Source organism: Dipteris shenzhenensis, chromosome 18 (assembly GCF_047967505.1).
Source record: "Dipteris shenzhenensis isolate YYH24624 ecotype China chromosome 18, Dip_SZ_1.0, whole genome shotgun sequence".
NCBI classification, from domain to species: domain Eukaryota; kingdom Viridiplantae; phylum Streptophyta; class Polypodiopsida; order Gleicheniales; family Dipteridaceae; genus Dipteris; species Dipteris shenzhenensis.
In genome coordinates, this window is record NC_141613.1 from 51,919,616 (window position 1) to 51,943,071 (window position 23,456).

Sequence of the window (23,456 nt, forward strand, 5' to 3'; positions counted from 1 at the left end):
TTGGACGCATTCAGGCTTGCACCCCAACCTTGGGAGATGATTGGGTGGACAGCCCCCGCTGGACTTTCACTTCTGCCCCTCTCAGATCTCCTGCCTCTCCTCTCATGACTGCCATCCTGAAAGCTTGGGGGAGCTTCAGGAACACTCTTCGAAGGATTCCACCTTCTACCGTCGAAGAGATTGATAGGCAGCCGATCATTTGGAATGATAGTATTCTTGACGAGCATGCCAGACCACCGGGCACTTCCCATTACATGCAGTGGTCTAAATGGGAGAGAGGCCTCGCTTACACAGTAGGCACTTGGAAAGCTTTTATCACGCTACCTAAGGATCAGAGACTGCAGTCCGTGAGTCACCTCAGAGGGGTAGCACGGAGGATTCAGCAGATAGATGCAGCCATCCCAGTGGAATGGACAGTTGAGTTGCCTATTACTTCCACCACTTGGATGGGGGCTTTTTTGAGGACATCAGTTTCTTTACAGGTGATCGCTCTCCGAGGTCTCGGGGAAGACGCACTGGTCTTTGATGTTGGGGATGGAGGTTTACTTTCTACATCAAAGGATGGCATTCTTCTTGAGGTTGCCTTTCAGCTTGTCAGGATTGCTGGTTTTGTGGACCATGGAGCGGGCTTGCAGTGGTACTTAGACCCCAACCCTCTGCTCTTGGCCTGGGGATCCTGGAGGTTGTGGTTATATGGAGGTGCACCTATCAGGTGCTTGTAGTGGGGCCCAGGAGAGTGGGAGTGGATAGATCATGGGCATCGAGAGAGGGGGATTCCCTTCTTTCGTTTCACGGTTGGTAATGCCAGGAGATTTCAGCTGAACACAGTAGGGGTTGGATTCCCTCCAGAGCCCCCCATTGGGAAAGCTTCTTCATCACCGCAGATTTGTGTAGAAATTTCTGAAGGAGGGTCTGGAAATCCCTCAGAAATAGAAAGATCACTCTTTTGTTTTGGCTTTCTATTCATGGAGGGATTGCAGTGAACCTGTGGAGATCACGATTTGGGGCTGATCCCACTTGTCCTCGATGTCATTCTGCAGAGGAGTCAGTGAAACATTGCCTTTGGGACTGCAGTCAGGCGAGGACTGTTTGGAAAGGGGTTGCTCGGATATTCAGCATCTTTCACACTTCCCCTTTCTTCATGACTTGGGGCTCGGTCGCATGGTTATCCCTTACCGAGCCCCAGGTGTTTTATGAGGGTGAGCCTTCTTCTTGGGCACTCTCGGTCGGCCGGCAGGTGATAGAGCCCTGCTCTCTTCAGGATGTACCACTTACTCCCTTCAGAGCTTCTCATGTTTCAGTGGACACCTCTTGGGAGATTTTGGCTAGCATTTCGTCTTGGCACATTTGGAGAGCCAGATGTACTAAGGCCTTGGATGGCACCTAGATACACCCATCACAGGTGTTCACGGGTATTTGTGCTAACACGGTTCACACTTTGATAGCCATATGGGCTAGCATGCAGGGCCCTTCACGGGCAGCCTCTTCTAGAAGGACTATATTTCTTTGATTTTGGAGGGGTTCTCCCTTTTTCTCGGAGGTTTCTACTGGATTGAGATGGCACTATCAGCCTCAATCCTTTCTTTTTGGCTCTTGAGCTTTTCGTGCATTGCATGATGTATCCCGTATGGAGCTTGCTCTAACAGTTTTTCTTTAATACTTAATAGAAGTCTCTTTTTGCAAAAAAAAAAAAAAGAACTCAAGACAGGCTTCAAGATTGGACTCTTCTTCCTTTATAGTTGCCCATTCATCCTTTGAAGTTGTCACATATAACAGTCTCCTTTATATAAAGTTCTTTTATCACCACCCCTGGTGTCAGACATGGCCAATCAGATTTGGGCATTGTGCCGTCCACTCAAATGGTGGAGAACAGATCTTTTTATGGCGTGTTCTATTGGGGGTTATTCCGTATGGACAGCTTTTATCATGCAGACGTATTGCTCCAGCTATCTGTCATCGGTGTTTAGCTCCAAGGGAATCACTATCTTATATCTTTTGGCATTGCCCTGAGACACAGAGCTTCTTGGGCATCCTCCGACACAGATTGAGAATGCGGTTTTCTCAGTCTTCTTTTGACAAGCTTTTTTGGTTGTTTGGGATCTATCCTAAACGGCTGGAATTTTATTTATTCTATACCTGGGTTTGCTACTGGGCACTCTGGACTCTCTGGAAAGCTAGAAACCACAGAGTCTTTGGTGATCCAGTTTTCTCAACTTTTGTTTTTTCCCGTTGTTCTTTGCGGACTCGTATAGACTAGATCATGACCTCTGGGAGATGCATCTCCTGTATTTGCCTAATATCAAGCGAGAGTGAGGGATTGTGTGAAAAGTCTTTCGAAAGTCCACAAAGGTGTAGACCTTCTAGTGCCTGGACTTCACCTCCTCGATGATGGCTCTCAGGGTAAGAATATGGTCCAGTGTGGAGTGTTGTCACCAGAATCCTGCCTGCCCAAGAGCCGGTTGTCCATGGTCCTCTGTATGACTACTGATCGCCCTCTCCACCAGTATCTATCCATAAATCTTATCCAGAGTGTGGCCAATCATGAGAGTGCGGTAGTTCCCAATATCCATGGGGTCCCCTGCCTTATGTATCAGTACAATGGTGGTAGTGCTTCAAGTAGGTGGAAATCTGTGACATACAGCATGGTTGAACAGGTGCGCTAGAACCTGGGCCAAGACCTCCTGTCCATGTGCGTAGTGCTCCATACGTAGCCCCTAATGGTCTGGTGCTCTCCGGTTGTGCAGATGAAAGAGGGCATTCCTTGGTCTAGGCATAGAGGACATATTTAGTAGCATCTAACTTGGGATGTCTTATAAGGAGCATGCATATCTATGTCAAATCTTTGGGTCCGTGATGGGAATGGACCGTTTCCCCTTTGATAAGAGTCCCCAGCCGATCGGGTCTCCCCCTCGAAAGGATTTCACCACCTCATCAATACTGCGAGTGAGAAAAGTTCGCTTCTTACGTTGTGTCATTTGACGTAATTTCATCTCATTTGGAACATCAGCAAAGCACAAAGAACTTACATTTTCTAGAACAAAATGTAAACTCTTGTCATTACTTCTCTTTATAGCTACTAGACTAAACTAGTCATTACCATGCTTTGGATCCACCATAGCCAAAAAATTTAGCATTAAATTGCCCCATACAAAAGAGTCTAGATTGTATCTCTGACAATGACTCTTTTGTATCCAATGTAATTTCCCTCTTCCTCTCAACCTCTTCCATATCATGATCAATATGAACCTACCACACCATCTCAGTTGTGGATTAAGATCCACATAGTAAGCAAGAACCATATATCAAGTTCTCTTGGAATTGAGAAAAAAACCTTGAAAATAACCCATGCCAACAAGAAATTATTCGTTGAGGGCTTTCCAATGATATATACCATGATAGGGTTTGGACATGGGAATGGAAAGAGATGATGCGATGAGGTCAGGTGTCCTAGGGCTTGCTCGCGTGTGAGGTGAGCTCTCATCTCCTTACACTCATCATCGTACTAGGGCATCTTCCCAACTGGGGCATGTGTGGGTCAAGTCGTAGGGAAAGATATGATGGCAGTATCGTGTACCATTGAAGCCAAAGTGGCTGAAACCTAAGCAAGATCTACCTCCGCTCCATGTAGGGTCAGAAGCTCTCGAGCTAAGTGACTCATGTAAACTGGATCGAGAATGCGGTCAAAGTGAACATGGGTCCAAGTGGGCGCATGGAGGACTCTTGGCCTATATGGTAGTGGAAATACAGAATGTTAGGTATGAGGGATTAGCACCGAGTGGGGGAGGGGGTACTACAAAGTCATGAATCTGAGATGCAAAGGCAAGGGAGCCCATCAGGTAGTCCACTGTGCTTATCCCCCCTACATGTGGGAAACAAGTGAGTCCACCGAAGGATGGCCATCTTTGAAGGCCATTGTATATGAAAGGGACTTACGAGAAGAAAGTATCAAGAAGAATGTTGAACACAAATTTGCCCATACCGTGTCACGTGTGGACCATCGGCTGTGTCTCACTATCCATAGCTCAGCTGCATCTAACTTTGGTACTATGAGGGAATTGGATGCAAAGTCAAGTAGTCCCACCGGGTTGTCCGCATGCATTGAAGTCACCAAGGAGGAGGGTGTCACCTTGTCTAGAGAACTCTGTGATACATCATGTATACTCTCATATAGGATGTTCCCTTCTGTGGCAACCTCACGGTGCATAGGATGATGTATTCGGAGGAAAGTAGCACACCGCAATGAAGATTGATCGTGCCTATGGTATCTGAACTCTAATCCACATGTGTCATGTGCATGTTCCTCTTTCCTAACCACTGAAAGGAGTGGCCTGAGAGCTGATTTCAAGAGGACAGCCACACCCCCAGAGCCTTGTAACTCACGACAGACCTCGCGGGCCTATGGTGCAAAGTGCATAAAAAACTCATACAAGCCTCAATAGGCTGGAGCGAAAGGCACGCTAGGGCTTTTGATGAGTACTAATCTATGCTAGCAAAATTATAATCAATCAAGTACAAGCTGAATCAAGTCAATCTCGGAGCTAGGACTCAAAAATCGAAGCCCGGCACACTGATGGCTCTCTGGTGAGCTGTAAAATATCTTGTATCTGCGTCTGTTGAGCTATCTTGTGGTGTGGCGGGGGATGCGGCCTCCTCAATCTTTGAACTCTTTGGGCTATGTCCAGAGTGACCCCTCCTCTCTGTCGGTCCCCTCTGAGGAAAGCTGTGATAGGTCGGGGACCTCAATAGAATGTGCTTTGGGAACTCCCTGTCTTGTGCGTGGTCTTTGCGTCCCTCTCTCGGTGGCACCATGTCGGGGGGAGAGAGAGAGAGAGAGAGAGTAGCATTGTTGTGTGTACATTGTTTTTCTTTTTTGAAGTTGATCTTCATTGTGCTAAATTACTCATTATGATGTCCCTTTATAATTTTTGTGAACAATGTTGGTTTTATAGGTGCGCTTTTTCTACTCCTTTACAGGCAGAGAGAACCTGTACCTGGTTATGGAATACTTAAATGGAGGTGATTTGTATTCGCTTCTAAGGAATTTGGGATGCCTTGAAGAGCATGTGGCTCGTGTGTACATAGCTGAGCTAGTAAGTTTACATTACTTGCTTTGTATTGTGTAATGCTGCTTGATCTCATATATCAAAAGTTAATATCATTAAAACTAATGTACCAAAGTATAATCTCTTGTTTCAGGTTTTGGCCTTGGAATACTTGCATTCATTAGGTGTCGTGCATCGAGATCTGAAGCCTGATAATATTCTGATTGCTCATGATGGACATATCAAGGTGTGAGCCATTAGTTTTACGTCACACTAAAAGATCTGATGTCATTTGTCAACTTCCAGGATTTTAAATGTTCCTATCACTTGCATCAGCTTTTCCATTGCTTACTGCTTCTTATCTATCTTAATTGACCGTATGCATAATAGATTTGTGGGCCTGAAATATTCAGTCTAAGTGATTCTGTAGAATCATCAACTTTTTTCTAAAGAGCAATCATATGGGTGATTCTTGGATGGTTAAAAGAATACACTCATATGGTGTGTTTTTGGAGAAGATTTTGGGAATCCCTTGATAATAGGAAGGTCACTCTTTTCTTTTGGCTTTCCTTGCATGGAGGGATTGCAGTAAACAAATGAAGGGAGAAATTTGCAGCTGATGCTTCTTGCCCACGGTTTATGCATGTTACTGAGTCTATCCAGCATTGCCTTTGGGATTGCAGTTAAGGCAGGGATATCTGGGCTTATTGGAAGAGTTATCTCCTCCACTTTGTTTATTAATTGGGGTTCAGTTTCTTGGCTTTCTTTGACTGGACCTCAGGTTTTTTATGAAATCCAGGTTTCATCTTGGGATGTAACCCCTGAAATGTCTAGATTATGTGAGAGCATGGCACAGTGTTAAATGCCTTCTTGAAAACCACAAGCAACAATGTACCTGCTGATGTGTTTCTATGCTGCCCTCAACGAGTGCTTCAAGAGTGAATATGAGGTCTAGTGTATAGGATAGCTGCAACAAAGGTAGAGCTTAATCTGTGTTGAGGAATCCTGGGGAAATTTGAGGCTAGCTGCTAGCCGATTCGAAACCTTATCTAATTTGTGAGCTTGCTTGGTCCGAGTGTCTGAATCTGTGACTGATGAACAGGACTTTTTCCTTAATAATTCCAGCCAGATTTTGTTTACAGCATATTCTTTTTTGAAAGTCATTGCTGAGGAGAAGGTGTATCAATGACTTCATTGTGCATACTTATCGAGGCATGCTGCTATCCATGTAGTGGTAGATAGGTTGACAAAGATGGCATGATTTTTACCTACCAAGACAACAGTGAAGGCTACTAAATTGGCTCACCAGTTGTTGAGCAGTTGTTCAGATTATATGGGTTGCCTTGTAACATAGTCAATGACGGAGATTTGAGTTCTCTGGGCACTTCTTACAGGAAGTGTTTCAATTTATTTGCTGCTATAAACGGTTTCCTTCAATATGCTACCGCCAAGAGATAGAGGTCCGAAGGTGTTTTATTTTACTAAAGTTGTTGCAATGCTAGTTTCACTACCTGACTATCAAAGATTTGACTGTGGGGTGGCTTTTGTATTAGGGATTTGGTGTTAAGGCTTGCTGTAATAGCCTCCAAATCTTTGTGAATCAAATGTTTTGATGGAGCTTGTGGTCGGCGATGATTTCTTCGGACATAGGAGCTACAATTTCGGAAAACTGATAGACCTTTGTATGGTAAAAGTTGGCCAATCCGAGAAAAGAGCGGACATCATGAACATTCTTAGGAGTAGGCCAGTTTCGGATTACCTCGACCTTCTTGGGATCCACAAAGATACCTTGTGCGGAAATAACATGTCCCAAATATTCAAGTTGGGTCTTGAAGAACTCACTCTTCTCAATGTTGATGTAGAGAGAATTTGCGCGGAGAACTTCAAAAACTTTGTGAAGATGTTGTTTGTGCTCATGTAGGGATCTGCTGAAAACGAGGATGTCATCCAGGTAAACGATGACGAACTTATCGAGGAAAGGCCTGAAGATGTCGTTCATTAATGTCATGAATGTGGCCGGGGCATTGTTTAACCCAAAAGGCATGACCAAACATTCATAGTGTCCATACTTTGTTCGAAAAGCTGTCTTGTACTCATCGCCTTCTCGTATGCGAATTTGATGATAACCTGAACGAAGATCAATCTTGGAGAATTGTGTTGCGTGTAGAAGTTGATCGAAGAGGTCATCGATGCGAGGCAATAAATACTTGTTTTTTATAATGAGCTTGTTGAGGGCTCGATAGTCGATGCAGAGGCGCATTGACTTGTTCTTTTTTTCCACAAGTAGTACAGGAGATCCGAAAGGGCTGCGACTGGGCCGAATGTGACCTTTGTCGAGTAGCTCGGTGACCTGTCTTTGGATTTCTTCATTTTGAGTGTGAGAAACCCGATAAGGAGGTTTCGACGGTGGATTACTGCCGGGAATAAGTTCAATTGGGTGATCCACTGGTCGTCGAGTGGGCAACTGCTTTGGCAGTTCCTGTGGAAAAAGGTCCAGGTAGGGCTGGAAAAAAGGTTGGTTGAGGTATTCAGGAGGATCCTTAGCTGGTGTCTCCTCTACTGCCGTAACCAACAGAAGACTCTTCTTTTCTGCGACACAATGCTGTTGTTTTCTGCACACACGTTTCTTTTTTGTGGCTGAAGTTTTGCTAAGGTTGCATAAGGCTCTCCATTGGATGACACGTGGCAGCTAAAAGTTTAGCCTTCAAGACCCCTTCTTTCCACAATTCAAAGGTTCTATTAGGCTAGTCAACCAGTTGGTTGATTGTGTTGCTACAACATTTCCTTTTCCTGAATATTCCCCTTTCTTTCCCTCCAGTTTCCTGCCTTTGACAGGTTGAGATACCATCATTATATTTAGTTTATTGTCTTTTCTTTGTACTCATCATGGATGCACTAAAATTCCATGGATTGAGAAACTTTTGGAAACTACCTCCCAACTTGGCAAACTAAGATCAGGATTCTCCTCATGCGAGAAGAAATGTGGAATGTGGCAAATAGCAAACTAAAGAAGGCAAAGTCGGATGACAAAAAGAGGCTTCACTAGGAGAACTAGAATGATAATGCCTTGCTAATATTGGCCCAGGGCTTGCTGACAACCTAATATCTCATATGGATTTTGACAAGACAGCAAGTGAGATGTGGACAAAACTTGACAGGAAAGTCACTTATTGAACATATGAGCACTCTGGGATCTATCCTTCAATTGGCTGCCCTGAAAGCCACAATTGGAGAAGGTGACCAAGTGGCAGTTTTGCTCTCCATTATTGAGGGTATCTCCAAATACAGTGAGGTAATGGCAGTATTGAGAGTTGGCCATGATATGGGATGTGATGATATGGTGGCTATCCTTATTGATGAGGACTGCCGTATTGGAAAGAAGATGGAGCTTCACTAGCACTTGAGAAGGCATTCTTCTCAAAGAATAAATTAAGGAAGAATGGGAAGTCATTGAAGTGTCCCTATTGCAAGATGCTCAGACATACGGAGGATCGATGCTTCAAGAAAATCATATAGGAATGGTCAAAGGAGCATGGTAACTTGGTTGCACAAGAGATTGATGAAGACAAAGAAGATGCTAGACTAGAGGAGCTTTCATAGTAGTTGTCTTGGATTTATCTCTTTTAAAAAAGATTGATGAAGATTGGGTTTTCTAGAGTTGTGTGTGTGTGTGTATCCTCTCGCAACAGAGGTTTAATTTGGGCTGATATGCAAAGTTATCCCTAGAAACAACATGCCTTCATTTGTGGAGATTTTAATAATGCTCCTCAACCAGGTGACAATACTTCAGGTCACACTCACATCTTAGCTTCTGAGCTTCATCATTGGTCTACTTTATTGACTCAGCTTCCTCTTATTGATTTGTGGAAAGAATCACAGCCTATGATGCTTGGTTACACATTTCAACATAATGCTCAGTCAGCTTATAGGGCTCGGTTAGATAGATGGTATAGAGTTGATCCTCAGCACTATGATTTTCTCACTGTCAATTTATTTGTAGATTACACTTTCACACATTCTGATCATGCCCCTTTGTGGTTGAGGATTGGTCTCCATGAGATACTTGATGATAGGCTTGTGCATAGAAGATGGCTTATTGTCAACAATAGGTATTTGGAGCATGAAGCATACAAGGCTCTGGTTAAAGATGCGGTTCAGCCACTGTCGCAACAGGCTGCCATTGGCATATATTTTGCCTGGGAATCTTTTGTTACACGAATGCAAGCAGTCATTCGTAATTATGGTAAAAACTACATGAAAACCTTGCGGGACAATGTTGCTCAAGTAAAATCTCAGTGTCAGTCTTTGACAAAGCTGAGTCACTTCATGAATTCTTCTTCTCAGGAAAATCAGATTTTATGTTAGGTACGATATTATTTGCAATGTAATGATAATAGGAAAATTGCCAAATGGGAGACACGTGCATGACAAAGAGCTTTTTTGGATAAAGGCTCCTTTAAAGCATTTTTTAAAGGGCTGCATTACAGAAGGTCTTCACAAAATATTTGCAGGGCTTTGTTATCGGATGGTGTTTGGACTTCTTCTAGGGCACAGCTTGCTGCAGCTTGTGTTTGACTTTTTTTCTCTCAGTTTGGGAAAGCAGATTTACCTTCACAAGAGGTCATTTCAACAAGGAAAAAATTATTACAGCATGTAACTCCAATTGTTTCACCGACACAGGCCTTGGATTTGGAAGCTCCTTTCACTGAAAGAGAGTTAAGTGATGTTGTTAAATCATGTGGTAGATGGAAATCTCTTGGCTGGGATGGCTTAACGATATAATTTTTCTTGGCTTTTAGGGATCTACTGAAAATGCCTTTGCTACTACTACTTGGCAAAATCAATATATGCCGGATTCTTGGAAGAAAGGGCTGGTCAAACTTCTTCCCAAGAAACCCATTTGTGAATCACTCTGGTACTGTGTATCCAATCATCTCCTGGAGTGGGTGTGCGAGACTATATGCATCTGATAAAAAAGTCCTTTCAACGCTCTTGCCTTGACATAAGTCCTCTCACAATGACCTTGCAGAGTAAGGCTCTGCACTGTAGATCCGGGTTGATGATATTCAAACCCCCTTCTCTTGTAGGAAGAATCAAGGTCTCCCAAGCCACCCTAGCTGTAACATCAGTTGTGCCATCTATAGAGCACTCCATAAAAAGTTTCGTACGGGCCTCTTGAGCTGAGTGATACAATCCCTAGAGTGGCACCAACAAGAGCATACAAACCATGCTGTGGCTAGAAGAACTTGGTTAACCACCCCCACTCTAGATGCCAAGTCAAGTTTGGCTGATCTCTAGAAAAGGAGCTTACTTCTGATGCTCTCTAACTTCGGAGCAAACTATTGTGAAGGAGAGATGCCCACCCTAACCTGGCAGCCCAAATATCTGACGGAGACACCCCTCTGTACCCAAGTGAAACCAATATCATTACGCCAATCCGGGGTGTTATCATCGCAAATCCAAAAACCATTGGATTTATGCCAATTAATGTGTGCATCTACAGCCGTGCAAAATAAATCCAAGGCTGTCCGGAAGGAAGTGAGTGTCCTGGGGGAGGCATCCGAAAAAACAGCCGTGTCATCTGCCAACTCACTATCTGAGAACTCTTCTTGCCGGCAGAGAGGAAGCCTTAGCCCATAAATATCAGCTTGAGATCTAAGGTAGATACTCATAGCTTCCGCCACAAACAGAAAAAGAAAAGAGGCAAGAGGACATCCCTGGCGGACTAATCTACCGATTTGAAATATGTCCCCTCTTACCTCCCCAATAAGTACCTGGCTATGGGCTGTCCTGTAGAGAGAGGATACTCCTCTAATCCATGCATCTGAAAAACCAAAGCGAGATAGACTACCCTCTAAAAAATCCCAGTCTACTCTGTCGTAAGCTTTCTCAAAGTCCAAGAGTAGAATGGCCAACCTCTGGCGGCTCTGCATGGCCCATTCTGAGGCCTCCCAAAATGAGAAAATATTATCAAAAATACTTCTGCCATGCACAAACCCTGTCTGTGTGTCGTGAATCAAATTTGGAAGAAAAACCTGTAGCCGCAGACTGATGGCTTTTGCCAGAATCTTGTAAAAAGTGCCCAATAGAGTGATGGGTCTCCATTGTGACACTAGATTTCTATTACGTCCCTTTGGGATGAGATGAATGAGACCATGTGTAAGTGAGTCAGGCATCTCACCAGAGTCCCACATGCCCTGCAGGGCTGATGCAATGTGATCATCAATCTGCTCCCAAAAAGTAATAGAAAAAGAAGGGGTAAGTCCATCCGAACCTGGGCACTTGCCCCTGTGAAGGGCAAGTAATGTAGTCTTGAATTCTGCATTGGTGAAAGGTGCATCAAGAGAAACATACATCTCATCCTTCACCAATACAGGGATACACTGCTGAATAACCTCTCTGGCATAATCTATGGCCTGTGTGCCTGAATCTGTAGTAAAAAGGGATGCAAAAAAAAATGAAGCTACATGCATGACGGCATCAGGATCTGACTGTATCACCTTGTCCGTGTCAACAAGCTGCGAGACACTATCTCTACTATGTTTGGGCCCATGAATAGAGAAAAAGTGTTGGTTGACCTTGCCACCCATCTGAATCCAAAAGGATTCCCGTGCATGAAAGGCATACTCTGCTCTCTGATCCAACAATATCTGTATATGAGCCCTTGCTATAGCAAGGCGCTCCTGAATCCAAGCATCTGTGAGCCTCTTCTGCTCTTCCCTTTGAAGGAACGCTAACTGCTAGCATATACCAATCTCACATCTCCTGGAATCAGCGACTGTATGATAATAGTCACTAATTCCAGATAAGGTTGCAACTACCTGAGATGGGCGGACAACTCCACCCTGTATGTGAGAAACCCAAATCTGTAAAATATCCTCTGTGAGGCTCTCCTGTGCATAAAAGCATCTGGAATCCTGACACTGGCAGAGCGTCCTCTCCAATGAGGCTCAAGAATCCGCAACACCACTGAAAATGATATGAGGTGGTAACCCCAATAGAAATGCATACAGATCCGCCTGTGTCAAGTGCCCAATCGTCTACATAAAATCTGTCAATACGTGCATGGATGGGCATGTGTACTCTCTTGTTCGACCAAGAGTACAGGAGTGATTGTGGCATAACATGAAAGGCATCATCAAACCAAGTGTCTCTACCACTGTACTGAAAGAGAGAGGCATCCCAGGCTGCCCTCTCCAAAGAATGAATTCCACCCTATCTGCCTCCCTTTTTGTCTGATGGCAACTCAACCATGTTGAAATCGCCACCAATGATCCAAGAGTCTTCAATGGGGGCCCAAGATAGTAACTCTTTCCAAAAGAAGACTCGCTCCCCTCTGTTATTGGGGGCATACAGATTGAGAAGACCAATCTTACGCCCTCCAATCGACATAATGATCCATTGAGCTCTAGAGGGGGATATAATACCATGACCAGCAACCACGGGTAGAATAGAAGGAGAGACCGAAATGCAAGTACCTCCCCTTGTGCCCATAGCAGGCGACCAGAAGTAATGTCGTGAAAGAAGTTTGCTAGACTTAGAGCAATCACTGGCATCCAACTTGTGTTCCTGGATAAAAAGGATATCAATAGCACCTCCAGTGACACCTGGATGAAGCTGATTCAAGATCAGTTGCCTACGACGATGGTGTGGAACTTTGCCTAGGCCCTGTATGTTCCAGCTGACTATCCTCATCGACAAAAGGATGCTGGGTGGAAAGGCTTACCTGACCTAGTAGAGGAGACCAGCTTCCTTTGGGCCGAAACACTTCTGCTGAGGGCAGGAAACTCAACAGGTGAAAGGATCCCCACACCTGCTGAGGGGGAGGCCCTATCAAAAGGAATCCCAATGACCGGGACCCCTAAGGTGGAGGGCACAAACTCCTCCTCATCCATGAAAGTCACCGAGTCAGCCAGTGCCGAAAAAGAGTTCGTGAGAAGCAGGTCTCGCCGAGGAGTGCGAAGAAGACTTGCACTCATGGAAGATGGAGGAGAAGGACTTGCCAGGCCTCTATCAGCAGAACTGGAGCTAGGGGCTGAGGAGGGCTGTGGCTGGGCTGAAGAGGAATCTGGAGTCCTCATCTGTGCATGCATTCCCTCGGTCATCCTGACTGTGGCAGGAACAGTCTGTGGGGAAGAAGTATCGGTAGCCCCCTCATGATTAGAAACCAAAGTGACTAGGGCTGGTACTGGTGCATCTAAAGGCCCCTCCTGATGTGGAATTGTAGTGTCTGGGGCTGCAGCAACATCTACCTCGAGAGTTTGGATGGCGTCTGTCTAAACCGGATCAAAGGTCTCCTTCTGAGGTAAGGGAGCGGCTCTAATCGCTCTCCATCGTGGTACTGGGTGTGCTGCAGGCTTTGGGTGCCCTACTGCCCCTGGTGGTCCTGGGGTGGGCGAAGCAGGGCGCTCTGCTGCTCCTGGTGGTCCTGGAGTGCACGAAGCAGGGCGCTCTGCTGCTCCTGGTGGTCCTGGAGTACGTGAAGGAGCCGCACCAGAAGACCTCTTGGGTCTTTTTCTCTTCCTTGGGCAATCTCTAGCAAAGTGCCCAAGGGTCCTACAAATCCTGTAGTGGTCCTGTCTACCTGCAATCTCGACTCTCTGTCGAAAGAGAGAGCCATCTGGGCGCTGAAGCATGATGTGGTCATTTGAGATGTTAGGGTCAGAGACAATGACCCTAACTCGAGGCACCCCGTCCACTTCGACTGCCTCTGCCAAGGAAGAAGGCGTGCCAGGAAGGGGGGGATCTCAGTGACCACTCCGAATGTGGCTCCAATAGTTTGGGAAGGGTGAACGTGGATACTGTTCATCGCCTCTATACATCTGGCTCTCCAAATATGCCAAACTGCAATGCTAGCCAAAATCTCCCAAGACGTGTCTACTGAGGCATGAGCAGCTCTGAAAGGAGTGAAGGGAACATCTTGGAGGGAACACGACTCCAGTGAGTGTCACCGTACAGTGAAAGCTATAGAAAGGTGCTATATGAAAGATGGAAATCCTAGCAACACCTTTCCAGATCGTCCTCGCCTGTGTGCACTCCTAAAGGCAATACTGTACTGACTCAACTGCCATGTGACAATGAGGACAAGTAGGGTCAGCCCGGAACCTGGATCTCCATAGGTTCATTGCAATCTCTCCATGAATAGAAAGCCAAAAGAAAAGAGTGATCTTTCTATTCCTGAGGGATTTCCAGAGCCTACGCCAAAAGTTCTTCCGCAAAACTGCGGAAATCTAAAAACTATCCCAATGTGGCACTCTGGAAGGCCTCCAACCTCTACTATTGAGCTCAAATCTCTGAGCATTTCTAACTGTGTAGCGAAAGAAGGGAAAGCTCTTCTCTCGGTGCCCCTCATCAATCCATTCCGACTCCCCTGGGTCCCACTGCAAGAACCAAAATGGGGAACCACCATACAGCCAGAGTCTCCAAGACCCCAGCGCAAGGAGAATAGGATCAGGGTCAAGATACCATTGTGAGTCCCTGTCCCAGTCCATGAATCCTGCAATCCTGACAGGTTTAAAAGCAACCTCCAAAAGAATATCATCAGAAGATCTGATAAGTCTGCCTCCCGACTGAAAATCAAAGACAAGGGTATCCTCATGTGCATCATGCAATGCAATGATCTGTAACAGAATGCTCGTCTCTGAATATGCTCCCCACCAAGTGGACTCTGTAAGCAGCATGTCATCTGTATCAATCCACTCTGGCGGAATGGCTGCCTGTATCTGCTGTATCCTGAGTGCACTCCTTCTAAGGTGGCCAACTGCTAAAAGTCTTTGGTCCTCTGGAAGTCTCATAAAGGCTTGCTAAGTGCCTACCTTAGAGGCAGGTCCCCTCTCCCATCTAGACCACTGCTTATAATGTGACACTCCAAGTGGCCTACCATGATCATCCAAAATCCAGTCATTCCACATGACTGGCTGTTTGTGTTTCTGAAGCAGCCCCAAGCTTTTAGAATAGCAGCCATGAGAGGGGAAGGGGGAGATTTGAGATGGGCTGAAGTAAAGATCCATCTGCTGCTGTCCAACCAATCTCCCCCATGAGAAGGGGCACAAGACTAAATGGTGCGTGAGAAAAAATCCTTCCAAGGCTCCTGTCCAGGCATCAATCCACGTACTACAAACTTGCAGAGTAAGGCCATACATTGCAAGTTCGGATCAATCATATTGAGACCTCCTTCTCGTGTGGGGAGAATGAGGGTCTCCCAAGCCACCCTAGCTACAACATTTGAGGTGCCATCTAAACCACTCATAGGAAGTTCCTGATAGGTCTCATTAGCTGAGCAATACAACCTCTAGATCTGCATCAACATGAGCAGACAAACCAGGCAGTGGCCAATAAGACCGTGTTTACAACAACAACTCTGGATGCAAGGTCAAGTCTAGCTGAACTCCAAAAGATGACTTTCCTCCTAATACTCTCCAACATGGGAGCGAACTATTGTGCCGGAGAGATGCCCACCCCAACTTGGCATCCGAGATACTTGACAAAGACTCCCCTCTGAATCCAAGTGAACCCTATGCCAATCCCCCAGACTGGAGTGTCCTCATCACTAATCCAAAAATCAGTGGATTAGTTCCAATTATGTGTGCACCTGCCGCAATGCAAAACAAATCCAATGCCGTCCTGAATGAATTCAGTGTCTGTGGAGTGGCATCCAAAAAAACAGCCGTATCATTTGCCAACTCACTGTCTAAGAGCTCATCCTCCTGCCTCTGAGGAAGCGTGAGCCCTTAAATCCCAGCGTGACCTCTAATGTAATAGCTCATAGCCTTCACAAAAAGGAATAAAAAGGGGGCTAAGGGGCATCCCTGACGGACTGATCTGGTAATCTGAAACTGTCCCCTCTGACTCCACCAATAAGAACTTGGCTGTGGGCTGATCTGTAGAGGGCTGACACCCCTCTGATCCATGTATCTGAGAAGCAAAAATGAGTAAGTGTGCCCTCCAGAAAGCCCCAATCTACCCTATCAGAAGCTTTCTCAAAATCCAAGAGTAGAATGGCCAGCCTGTGGCCAATATGCATGGCCCAACTGACAATCCTCATCTGCGAGAGGAGGAGGCCGGATGGAATATCCTACCCGACCTGGTTGCGGAGAAAGCCCTCTCCTACGAAAAGTTCCTCCTATCAAGAGGAGGGAAGTCAACTGGGGAAAGCACACCCACACCTGCTGAGGGGAAAACTCTATCCATGGGTGTCTGAAAGATATGCTCCCCGAGCGTAGAGGGTACAAACTCATTTGACTCAAACTCAGCCAAGTCTGCCAGAACTGAAAATGAATTCCTGCAAAGTACCTCTAGTGCAGGAGTGCGAAGGAGCCTTGCGGAAGGCGGAGTGGAACCAATAACCCCCTTACCTATGTCAAGTGAAGAGAAACGTGTAAGAGAAGAAGGGGGTTGTCACTGCATGACCTCTGCATGAATCTTCATGACCTCAGCCATGACTTTGGCATTGTTCTCAAGTAAGGCACGGGTCTCTGGAGCCAGGTTCTCCTTAGGTTAGCGCTCTTGTACATGATCAGGGATAGGACCAATCTCATCTACACATGGAACCAGGTCAAGAATGTGTCCTGCTTGAAGAGATGGGTCCAGGGCCCCATTAGTGGTAGCCTGAGGTATTGGCTCCCCAACTCTGACAGGCACCCAACGGTGGACGATGGAAGCAGGACGTACTGACTATTCTATCTGCGCTGTAGAAGTACCAAGATGAGAGGCTGATGGTCCTGGCTATGAAGCCGAAGGTCTAGCAGCGCGTGAGGCGGTAGGAATTGGTCGTGATGAATGTCCGGTCTGGTGAAGCTATGAGGTGCACCCATGGATCTTTTTTGCCTTTTCTTTTTCCTTGGGCAATCTCTAGCAAAGTGCCCAAGGGTCCCACAAATCCTACATTGATCCTATCTCCCTGCAATCTTGACTCTCTGTCTGAAAAAGGAGCCATTTGGACACTGAAGCATAATGTGGTCATCCGAGATGTTAAGGTCAGAGACGATGACCCTAGGACGTAGTACCCCATCGGACCTGACTGCCTTTGCTGCTGAAGTAGGCATCTCAGGGAGAGGGGGGATCTCAGTAACCACTCCAAAGGCGGCTCCAATGGAATGTAGCAGTCGATGGTACACCTGAGGAAGGCTTGGAAATATGATGAAGAGTGACATCGTCTGGTTGTCCTCCTTCACAGGATCGAACCCTAAAGAAAAAGGGGTTTAAAAAATCCTCCTAGAGCCTAGTGTTGACGGGCTAGCCTGCAGCAATGTACGTGCTACCTCTGAGGAGTCAAAAACAACTTGGAAGAAACCTCACCCAAGCAGTCGAACATCTATTAGGTGCCCTATGAGGTCTCCAGGTAGAGTGGCGAGCATCCAGTCCTTGGCGTGTAACCTGGAAGGGTGGGACCCATGGATGCGAGCAAAGAGCTATGTCGAGCTCTCCTGCTTAGTATCTTTTTTGAGCTGCTGCAACTCGTCTTTTGAGAAAATGATGGTTTTTGCAGCCAGTGGAAGCATGTGAGGATTGGCTGAAGGCTGGGCCATTGTCAATCAAGGTGTGAATGCCAACTCAAACACACAAAAAAGCTCCGTCCGACCAACAATACCACTAGGAATGGCTAGGAAAGAAGAGGATAGCAGGGAGGAAGAGGTAGAGGGTGAAGGCGAGAAGGGGCAGCAGGGGGGGAGAGGGAGAGGGAGAAGGGAGCAGCAGGAGGGAGAGAGTGAGGGCAAGGGAAGGAGGGGGGCAGCAGGTAGGGAGAGGAGAGGGTGAAAGGAGGGAAGGGGGAGGAGAGGGTAGGGAGAGTGTAGGAGGAGACTAGGAGGAGAGGCTAGGGAAGGGGGAGGAGAAGGTAGGCGGAGAGGAAGAAGGGGCTAGGGAGGAGAGGGTAGGGCAAAGAGGGTGGGGTGTAGAGGCTAGGGCGGAGAAGAGAGGGCAGGCGGGTAGAGGGAGCGTAGAAGGGAGTGGGGTAGGAGGCCATATGGCAGGAGGGCAGCAGCGGGGTAGAGGGAATGGGGTAGAGAGGTAGAGGGCGGAGAGGCTGAGAGGTGAGGGTGGGGGGCTGAGAGGAGCTACAGGAGGGAGAGGAGAGTGCAAAAGGGGAGGGAGAGAAGGCCGTATGGCTGAGGAGAAGGGGGAGCAGCAGCTAAGTCGGGGAGGAGCAGTAGCACCGACTACAGGTGGATATTGCAAAGGCAGTTGACACCATTCAATGGGATTTTATGGCTCAAACCATGCAGGCTTTGGGATTTGGTCAGAAATTGCAGCATGCCATCTTCTGGCTTTATCAAGATAGCAAAGATGCATGCATTTTGTCTGGAGATTTATCAGAGCATTGGACGCTTCGATGTTCAGTCCGGCAAGTTTGCCCTCTTAGTGCTAATTTATATGCTATAGCCACGCATGCAATGCTTTGATATATTGATCATTTGGTGGCGACAGATATGTTACATGGGCTGGAAATTCCTGCAAGTCGTCCATTGGTTGCTCAGGCTTATGCAGATGATTCATTTTTCATGACAAAAAACACTCCAAGGGATCTTTCTTCGCTTATACCGGCTCTCTCCTTATATGGACTAGCTGCTAGCCTTCACATTAGTTTTCAGAAATCCTGCGCACTTCCATCACACTCTAAGGATTGGCAAAGGCTGCTGTGGGCGGGGAAAATTGTTCCACCTACTCAGGTGATTCGTAATCTTGGATAGCCTTTGGGTTGGAGCATTACTCGCCGTCAACAGATTGATTGGGTTCTTGCTAAATTGAAGAAAAAATTGGAATATTGGAAGTTGGCTACTTGGCCGTTGCATGTCCATCTTCGCATTGTTCACTCTATCTTGGTGGCTTATATCTGCCATTGAGTTTTTTCACTAAAGGGGATCTATCTTCCTTCATGTCCACCATTATGGAAATTTTTTGGTGCTCAAAGCATGGCAAGAAAAGCTTGCGAATATTTCCAATATAGAGATTATGCTCACCCAAATTGCATGGAGGGCTGAATATTCTTAATATTCATGTGCACATTTTAGCTCACAAAGGCAAAATGATGCTTCAGTTTCTTCAAGATGATCAGCTTTGGGCTGCTATGGTGTACCCCTTGTTCACATCACCACTCCTGCTTTTGGTTTTTGGCAACCCACGCAGTGGATTTTCTTTTGGGCTGCATTGAAGGAAACATCAAAGGTTGCCCTATGGTTTCTCAGATGTTTCTTTTTTTTTTTTTTTTTTTTTTGCCGAAAAAACAGTGCTAATTATATTACTTCGAGAACAAGATACAAGAGGTCAGCTTATAGCTGACGGGCTGCGTTCACAAACCGGACGCAGCCCAAAAGGTAGCATAATAGATCATACTCTCACGGAGGGATATGCTGAGTGTGAATGAACAGCCATCGGGGTGGTGAGTAGTGCCACCGAAGGCCCTGCGTAGTCTGCTCGAAGAAGAGGCTCTGTGTGTCCCAAGCCTGGAGGAAGCGTCTCCGCTTCTCCTGACCGGCCCGGGAGTCTCCCTGAATCTGGTCCCACTGGCCTCTGAGGGTATGAATAATCTCACTCCAAATCTCCGCCATGATCTGGGCAGTCGATAAGGAGGTGCCACCGAGGATCTGCGCGCAGCGCGAGGTCCAGATGTGCCATCCTGTAATGCTGCTGATAATCTCCCAGACTGGCTGCCTCTCCCGAACTCCTGTATCAGCCTCTGCTAGGTGCTGTGGGATACCCTCGAGCGGCCCCCACGTCCCCTGTGTGATAAGGAAAGTGGTGTCCTGCTGGCATGCCTCGAACAAGTGATGAAGACCAGGTGCGGTGCTGCACCAACAGAACGCGCCCCAAGTGATCACTCCTAGCTCTGGTGCTGCACGAGTAAGAAGCCCGAAAGTCCACCTCCACACTTCCTGGGCGCGCGTGCAGCTCCACAGGCAGTGTTTTGGTGACTCCTCATCCGCATGGCAAATCTGACAGCAACCGTCCTGGCCTATCTGCCTCAACCAGCTCCCCACTGGAAGACCTTTGTGGGTAAGAAGCCACAGGAAGTATGAGATCTTCCGCGGCCGCCAGCTCTCCCACAAGGCCTTCCAGAATGCCTGCAAAAAGAACCTGGAAATACACTGTGCGTACCAGCTAGGACGCTGGGTGGGGGGGCGGCTCTGCATCCTCCCGAGAACTCGCCTGCCCAGAGTCGTGCTGTAAGCGAAGAAGGAAGTCGGCCCCTGTCTTGTCACAATCTCTGGCCACCACCACTCTCCTGGGTCCCACTCAAGTTCTGACAAGGCCCGCCCCTCCCAGAGCCAAAGACGCCAAAGCTGCAACTGGTCCTGCTCGATACTAGGGTCGGTATGCCAGACCTTCCCCAGAAGGCCTACGACCCTAACCCTCTGCCACGGGAGTAGGGGGTCGATGAGCGCATCCTCTCTCCTGAGTCGTCCATCCCCTGAAACCGCGAAGAAGGCGATAGAGGAGTCATCCAAACGTCCTGCGACCACCAGTGGGATGCCACGGGGGGTGAACTGTCCCAGCCAGTGGGTGTCTCCAGGCATGAGGACCTGAGGCTCAGGTGGAGCCAACCAAGCGGCTGGGATCGCACCGTCGATCTCCGTGCGTCTCGCCTGGACTCCGCGTGCACCTCCAGCTGCGTCTGCAAGATCGGCCATCTCCAGATGTCTGTACGTATCCCTCCAAACTCGAAGGGACCGGGCTGGCCCCCTCATCCAGCCGTCCCACCTGATATGTGATCTCTCCCCCAACTGAAGGCCCTCGGCGTCTCTGACCTGCCCATTCCAGACGAGCGGCTGGCGATCGATCTCCTCCTGACAGCTGGGCTGGGACTGAATGAGACTGAGACGGAGCCGCCTCCAAACCATGAGGAGGCTACGAACGAGTGGGGAGCGGGGCTGAGTGAGCGGGGCGGAAGTGAAGATCCACCTGAAGGACGGTAGCCACTCTCCACCTCGGCGCGGGACACAAGAGCCGACTCCCTGCTGAAGTAACATCTTCCACGTCTGCCCCCCTGGGGTCAAACCGCGGATGATAAGCTTGCCTAACAAGGCCTGACTCTGAAGCTCTGGATCAATGACCCCCAGACCACCCTCAGCCTGCGGAAGAATGACTGTCTGCCAAGCAACCCTGGCTCTGGTATCTCTATGCCCATCCTCCCCAGACCAAAGAAAGTTCCGAACCAACCTCCTGAGCTGTGCCACGCTGGATCTCGAGAAGCACCAACAGGAAGCCACATACCAAGCCGTGGCTAGAAGGACCTGGTTAACTACTAAAGCACGACCTGCAAGGGAAAGCTTAGCAGTGCTCCAGAAAGCCAGCTTCCGTCGGATGGAATCTAGCACCGGGAGAAACTGCTGAGCTGGTGTAATGTCTAGGCCAACCTGGAAGCCAAGGTATCTAGCTGTCTGTCCACGTGGAATCCATCTGAAGCCCAGAAATCGCCCCCACTGAGAACACGCCCCCGGGTCTGTGAGAAAACCAACTGATTTGTTCCAGTTGATTTTCGCACCAGCGGCCGAGCAGAAAACCTCCAGGGCCATCCGCACCCTCTCTAGCATCCTCTCATCGTCCTGGACATAAAGGGCTGTATCATCTGCGTACTCTGAGTCCAGAAGCTCCGTGTCCTCCCGGAGTGGAAGGCGAACACCCCTGAGCCCTGTGGACCTCGCCCGAAGGTAGTAAGTCATGGCCTCGGCGAAGAAGAGAAACAGATAAGGAGCCAGGGGACAGCCCTGACGTACTTATCTCTCCAAGCTGAATCGCTCACCCATCCTGCCTCCAATGATGACTCTGCTAGACGCTGTCCTGTACAAAGCTGAGATACCCTGAATCCAGCCTGCCGGGAAACCTAGCCGCTCCAGAGTCCCCTCCAAGAAGGACCAATCCACGCGATCGTAGGCCTTCTCGAAGTCGAGAAGTAAAATGGCAAGGTGTGATCCGCTGGACTGAGCCCACTCCGCCGCCTCTGAAAAGGTGAAGACATTATCCAGGATACTGCGATCCTGGACAAAGCCTGTCTGAGCGTCATGGACGAGGTCTGGAAGTAGAGGTCGAACTCTGGCACTGATCATCTTGGCGAGGATTTTGTAGGCAGTGGTAAGGAGAGTGATCGGACGCCACTGGCGGATCTCCTGTCTATCTCCTCCCTTCGGGATGAGGCAAATCAGTCCCGAGGAAAGGCTCTCTGGCATCTGACCGCTGCTGAAAATCCCCTGCAGAGCTGCAAGGAGGGGCTGATGGATCTGGTCCCAGAAGGAGGTGAAGAAAGCTCGGGATAGCCCATCCTCACCTGGGCATTTCTGCCCATCAATCGCCATCAAGGCCTCCAACATCTCATCCGAGGTGAACGGCGCCAACAACGTCGCCTGCATGCTAGGCTGGACAAGGGATGGAATGTGCCTCCACACCTCCTCACGGTCACGACTAGCACGAGGGGCAAGTGGCTCCTGCTGGAAGAGGGTCCTGTAGAAGTCAGTGGCCAACCCCAGGACCTCCCCCGGGTCCGTAACAATGTGACCATCCGCTGTCCTGAGACTCCGTAGCTGATCACCTGCAGCTCTTTGGCCGTGTGTCCTGAAGAACTCCCTGCACATCCGGTCACCCTTCCGGGCCCAGAAGGAGAGAGAGGCGTGATAGGAGAACTCGGAGCGACGCTGGAGGGTCTCCTCCAAGAGGGCTCTGGCTTGAAGGGCCTGGATCCGAAGCTCCTCCGAGCCCGGGGAAGACTGCTGAAGTCGCTGAATGGAGGCGAGGTCCCTCCGAAGAGCTCTCTCTCTGCCCCACCAATCCTGTCGAACCTGTAGGGCTGCGAGCTGGCAGATCTGGCTGGACTCCTGTAGAGCCTGCGCGACCGAGTCTACCAGATCCACGCCCTCCCCCCAGTCTCTGTCCCAAAGACTGCAAATGCTGCTACGGACGTCCACCCTCGAGAAGATGGAATCGGGAATCCTTCATGATCGGGGGGGGGAGAGTCTGGGCTGCCGAATCTAATGAAAGGAGCACAGGCGCATGGTCGGAGAGTGTCGTCCCTGGAACAATGCCCGCCTGGCCACCTCTGCTGATGGCCCAATCACTGACATAAAACCTATCAAGCCGCTCCAGGAGTCTGCCTCCTTCCCTGCGGAAGCCCCAAGAGAAGTCCAGGCTCCCGTGCCAACGCCGGAAGGACGGGTCTCTCCAACTGTCCCTCCCTCCTGTCACGAAGATGAAAGAGTCCCAAGCTGACTGCTCTGCCTGAGCCATACTTGTGAACTCCGGATCTCTACCCTGCTGGTCCTCCAAGGTCTCCAGGTTGTTGAAGTCTCCTCCAACAATCCAGGAATCCATGTCTGGAAGAATCCCTGTAAGTGTCCTCCAGAAGGTGGCTCTGCATCGGAGGTCTGTGGGAGCATAAATGTTGAGGATTCCTATCTTGGATCCCTCCAAATTCAGGCCTACCCAAAG

General features: G+C 48.3%; 1 protein-coding gene across 1 annotated transcript in view; it reads left to right on the forward strand.

The window, feature by feature from the left end:
* The window catches only part of LOC147891398 (putative serine/threonine protein kinase IRE4), a 364,420-nt gene that overhangs the window by 143,091 nt on the left and 197,873 nt on the right, over window positions 1–23,456 (forward strand). Inside the window, exons 9-10 of the mRNA XM_087389248.1 lie at window positions 4,950–5,090; window positions 5,197–5,289. Of these exons, the coding sequence (XP_087245374.1) occupies window positions 4,950–5,090; window positions 5,197–5,289 (234 nt within the window). The remainder of the gene's footprint in view (window positions 1–4,949; window positions 5,091–5,196; window positions 5,290–23,456) is intronic.